Source organism: Astatotilapia calliptera, chromosome 4, assembly GCF_900246225.1.
Source record: "Astatotilapia calliptera chromosome 4, fAstCal1.2, whole genome shotgun sequence".
Taxonomy (NCBI): domain Eukaryota; kingdom Metazoa; phylum Chordata; class Actinopteri; order Cichliformes; family Cichlidae; genus Astatotilapia; species Astatotilapia calliptera.
In genome coordinates this window covers 16,891,331-16,896,917 of record NC_039305.1, presented here as the reverse complement: position 1 = coordinate 16,896,917, position 5,587 = coordinate 16,891,331, and the positions used below count along the sequence as shown (strand labels likewise).

Below are 5,587 nucleotides of genomic sequence, written 5' to 3'. Positions count from 1 at the left end.
CTGATTATGACTGATTGCCATTGCCAGGAATTTGCTAGATCGTTTAGATTTCTTCAGCACTCCTGTCCTCTGATTAAAGATGTGAACTCAATATTATGCAACGCTAGGTACTAATAAGGGCAGCAGTTATGTAAGTCACGGAGTAAACAGGTCTGGCTCAGACTCTGAGGCATGGAAACAACAGCCAATATGATGCAAACCATCCCTGAATTATGAGCAGAATATCACCAAATATCAACTGGTACCAGCAGATAATCGCTCTCTTTCTGTCAGTAAACTGCAGGCACTGCAGTGAGCTGCATGCAGCAACACACACACGGCCTTTTATTTTTTTATGCGCTGTCGCTTTAAGAAGCCTTTCACTGCGCAGAGGCGCTACAGCAGCTCATCACATGATTCTTCTCTTGTGACAATCCGAACAGAAAGGAAAAGCCTTTCCGACTTCCCGCTGAGTTTTGCTGAGCTGCGATGACAGATGACTGTTGTTTTGGTATCAGAGGACCAACTTTAAGGAGGGAAATGGAGTTGAGTTAACCATTACCAGTCACACTCAGATCATTCCCGTCTCTGAACTGGACGTTTGGGGTTGTTGCGCCGCCCGGGGGACAAAGTTGGCGCATGGAGAGGGACGAAGTTTCATTTTTGCGCAGCGTATTTTCTTTTATTTTGTCGCCACTGAGTGCTAGCGAACCTCCCGTAGCAACGAACGCCAAGTAGTTCGGTTTCGACCCCCTTTGTGTGCATGTTTGTGTGGCTGATTTGAGGTCAGACAACGAGACAAGTTGAGGACACGTTACGTCGGGCGAGATGGTGGACAGCAAACCTCTTCTCCAGGACAGACCGCCCGCCTACAACGCCGTCCCGGGTGCTTACGACTACGGCCCGCAGCAGCAGCAGCACAACTATGGGGCCATCGCCGCTGCGGCCCCGCCGCCCTACGCGTACCCCGCTGGTCAAGGCAAGTAGTCCCAAGTATTTCCGTCGTTTCCACGGTTAAAGCGCACACCGGAAAGTAAAGTAACTAACAAAATGTTAACCCACTTCCTTTTATGGTTAAATGAAGTCTATTGTGGGCCTTTATATTCTATAAGTCTTTGTGCGCCACAGAGGTTTTTGGCTATAAAGGGAACTTTTCGTGAAACGTGAGAGACTTCGAGTTTCGTCAAAGACTAACCAGTTTCCTTCACAAGGCGCTCCAATGTTGCGCATGCGCTCTATGCGAAAAGATCTGGGTTAACCTGACTTTTTTCTCTCTTGTTTAAATTAGACAATATCCAGATTTAAAGGAGTAATAATAAACAAATGCTGAGCTGCACAACTAGTCATCAAATCACCTTCGATTGATCATTTTTTTTCTTAATTTATTTGGAATCAAAATCATCTAAAGATGTGAAAGTTTTGACATCCAGAAATAATTCTTCTAGAGCGGAGGAGCTATGCTGTTGTATGTCTTTGTACTGCGTGACTGCTGTACATGAAGTACAGGCACTCATCACCTGACTGTGATTGTATAAGGGCGGCATTCGAGGAAGCAATCCTGTGCTTAAATCAAGTTCTTGTAATTGCACGAAGCTTCCTGTTTACTGAACCACATGTGTTTGGTCTTCTCAACAGAGAAACTAGTCTGTCTTTTAAGCTTTATGGCACAGTTATCATAAATCAGCGATGTGTGTGTGTCTGTGTTTAGTTAAGCTTCAGTTTTCTCTGAATGGCAAACACTTCTGAGAATTCTGGGTATTGTGTCAAAGGTCATTGTCTCACTTTGTGGTCTGCAAAGTAAACATGGCTGAAGAGCGAAATCAGCAGCCCTCCAGTTAACACTCCTGTTGGTGCTCAGGGCAGTTTTATTGCAGTCTACGTCAGTAATATCTGATTGTGTTGTTCGTGGTAATAAACACGGCCTTTGACCTGCATGTGACTTGTCTCACCTGCTTCTTTTAATCTGCAGGTTACCCAGCAGCCCAGATGCCCCCTGCTGTATCCCAGCAGCCTTACCCTGGGACTTACGCCATCATCCAACCCTCTGTAGTGGTGGTGGGAGGCTGCCCTGCTTGCAGGTGAGGACACGGACGTGTTAGAGCGTGGATAAGGGAGATCTGATAAAAGCTGCTGTGTTGCTGGGTGAGATTCCTAGTTGTACACTGAGGAAGAAGACAGTAAAAAAAAAACAGCTGGTCCACTGATTATTCCCCAGATTAGCATGTGGAGTGTCATGTGCTCACCGTGGTTAACCTGGTTTCTGAGAACGGTTCTTTTTGAGGCTCAGTTATGGTCTGAATGCGCACGTCTTAAAACGTGTTTATCCCGGCGTGCGGTTATTTTGCATTTCTATTTTCACTGGTCTGACACATCTCCCACCAGGCCTGAAGTCTTATCTAACTTTAAGAAGATATGACTTTCAGTTACGGCTGACGGTTTTATGTTGTTTTCACTGTGACTGAGAGTCAGGTGACTTCAGCCTCAGACATGTGATGGAGGCAAAGGTGACTGAAGCGCACAGTTCACATGAATATCAAATGGAAATGAGATGGACTCTGAATTTGAATAATAAAATGTACTGTATTTCATTTCTAGGGACTTAATTGTATAGTTTTAAATTTCTCAAGTTCAACAGGATTATTTATAAATTATTACTAAAATGAGAACGCAGAGGTTTCTGAAAGCTGTTGTTACCAGTCTGTTACGGGAAGTGAGATCCACACATTTATTAAACATAATCTAGAAAAAGGAGAACAAAATAAAATTGGGTACTAACCTAAAACCAGCATGTGACTGAAATTAGAAATGACTGCAGCACAACCAAAAGAGGCGGCTATCTTGAAGGGAAAGCAGCTCATATAAGCTCCAAAAACAGGCAAAGTCATTTTCTTTTAATAGATAAATTCTTAAGTTTCTGACTCATTTGAATGATTAGCAAATCAAATTCAAATCAGAATATTGCAAATAATAATAAAAAAGCAGTTCTGATGTGTTTTTTCTCAGCTTTCTCAGCTCTGCAACTTAGTGGAAGATGAAGTAATGTATTCGTATTTCAAGGAGATTGTGGTGTTGATTGACTTAAGTAGCTAAAAATGCCATAAATACTTAACAATAACTAATTTTCTTCTTCACTTTTTTTTTTTTTCTATTGAAAGTTTCTCCACTTCCTAAAATCAGAATGACGCACAGCTGTGCGGCACTTTATCATTTAAAAGTCGACATACAACCAAACGTATTTAGTCTGCCAGCAGTATGTCGGACATTCGGAAGACTTTGAAAAACACTGGCGCAGTTTTAGTCAGCATTTGTGGCCATGTTGCTGGGGTCAGCGACGGCCCGTTTCCTGGTAGCAGTGTCCAAATAAGTTGTGCAAACACCCATGACATGGCACATCGCGCGAGAGGTCAAACGGAAATGCAAGTTACTTTATTTTAGGAGCAATATAAAGGTTAAACACAGTTCACTGTCGCAGCAGGATCCAGAATTAAGAGGGAGAGAAAGGTCTGTTTTTATTTAACTGAATCTGAGACTCTGAGAAGCTACTTCGGAAAGCACCTGCTTTCATTTCTTCAGAGACTAGCTGAACGCGCTGCAGGGCCTCCAGCTGATTTACTGGCCCCACTGGTCGGTGCAGTGCAGTCACGGGACCAGCTCGGTGTTTACTGTCACTCTGCATAAAAGCTCTTCTGCTTTCCTGTTTCTTCTATTTTTATAGATTGTCAATCTTTGTTTCTTCTTTTTTTCTTGTTATAAATCAAAGAGTCTAATAAGGGACGGCAATCTGACACTTTCTGTCTGATTGTTTGTTTCTAAGATTTTCCTTTGAGTTTATTAGTTATAATATTGAACCAGATGAGTAAAGAGCTTCTGTTTCAAGAATGAGGTCAGACGCCAACTGAACAGTTTCCTCTTGATGACCGTTTAGCCCAAAACATCAGGCGTTGCTCGTACGAGAGGTAATTGGAGAGAGACGAGAGTTCTGAAAAATGTTGTTTGACGCATGTGATGAAGGTCAGAACTCATCAGAAAATCCTCACAGAGGATAAAAAAAATCAGATCGAGGCGTAGGTGTAGACTTGGCTGATGAGATAAATAAAATATTTTAAAGGCTGGAATCACTGCTTTGGCTCTTAATGTATGTTGTAGATAAATAAACAGAGGTCCCATCCAAACAGTCCTCACTAATGCTTTCTGGTGTGTGTGTGTGTCTGTGTTACAGAGTTGGTGTCCTCGAGGATGACTTCACTTGCCTGGGGATCCTGTGCGCCATCTTCTTCTTCCCCTTGGGTATCCTCTTCTGCTTTGCACTGCGTCAGAGAAGGTGTCCCAATTGTGGCGCCACCTTTGGCTAGGGGGACCAAACTACAGCTCTCACACGCTTCCCATGCATATACATACACAGAGATAATCTGGGATTTTCATTTTGTTTTCTTATCCTTTGTTAATATTGCACATTGCTGTTATGCCATTATGTTATATAAATATATGTATACGACAAATGACGTAGATATTACCATGATTTTCTATTAGAGGCATGTGTAGAAATGTGTTTTCATCCGCGAGCTGAGGATCTACTCTGACATGTGTCCAGCTGTTGTCAGTGCCTTCACTACATGCTGAGTGATCATTCGATTCCATCAGTCATGATTTCTTTCGATGATTTCGCTCTTTATCTGAGGATCTGAGCAGATTCCTTTGTTTTGCCAAGTCACATTTAATCAAGGCATATGTAGTTTTTGTTTTTGCCTGGCCCTTTTTTTGTGGGTTAACCTTGTGCTTAGTTCACATTGCACTCGAGATCTTTGATGAATTAGCTTTTTGTTTTTCTAGGAAGTTCTTTTGTTCCTTATTTGTATCACGTGGAATGACACAGAACATGTTAGAGATGAATATAAATCCCTGGATATAAAGTGTTCCAGCTGAAACCCGAATCAGTGGACTTGAATTAGTTTTGTCTGTTTCTGTTTGTTGATATCATTTCTTGGGGCCATATTTGCACTGAACGTTTGTTTTCTTTTTTTTTTTTTTTTCCTTTTCTGCTGAGTTGCGCTCTCCAGGGCCAATGCAGACCTCAGGTAGATATAATCTGAAATGCCCATGACTTTACAACCTCAATTGCGCAAGACTTCTTACTTTAAGAGGACACTCAAAGTGAAGACTACTCCTTTAAGAGTTACTTCAAGGAAGCATGCTGAATTTAAAAAACCGAAGCAATCTATCAATGTGTATAACATCTGGATTTTCCCTCCGCGACAAGTCAACGTGCACCATTCCTCCCAGCCAGACAATCAAGAATGTTCACGTCTCTGTATCTGCAGTATCACCCTGTCTACGTCTTCCATCGCAGCAAGATGTTATAAAACTGTCCCCCGACAGAAGAAAAGGATCTATAACTGGATGGGAGGGATTTAAACAAATATATCTTGCTTTAGAAAACACACTACGCACGCTGTAATGATTGAGGTTCTTACTTTTTATATGTTATTGTAATTAAAAATGAATACTATCTATATTTTGGACTTCTTGCCTTCTTTTCCCCTCCCAGATAAATGAATGCAGATGAAAAAGCATTTAAAGTCACTTTTTTTCAGATCAACAAACAACAAAC

At 41.8% G+C, this 5,587-nt stretch overlaps 1 protein-coding gene across 1 annotated transcript; it reads left to right on the top strand.

Moving 5' to 3' along the window:
* The first annotated feature begins 348 nt into the window (after nt 1-348).
* On the top strand, nt 349-5,491 carry bri3 (brain protein I3). Its single transcript, XM_026165125.1, has 3 exons — nt 349-958; nt 1,949-2,057; nt 4,199-5,491. The coding sequence occupies exons 1-3, from the start codon at nt 808-810 to the stop codon at nt 4,329-4,331; spliced, it is 393 nt and encodes a 130-aa protein (XP_026020910.1). The 5' UTR covers nt 349-807; the 3' UTR covers nt 4,332-5,491.
* The last annotated feature ends 96 nt before the right edge of the window (nt 5,492-5,587 follow it).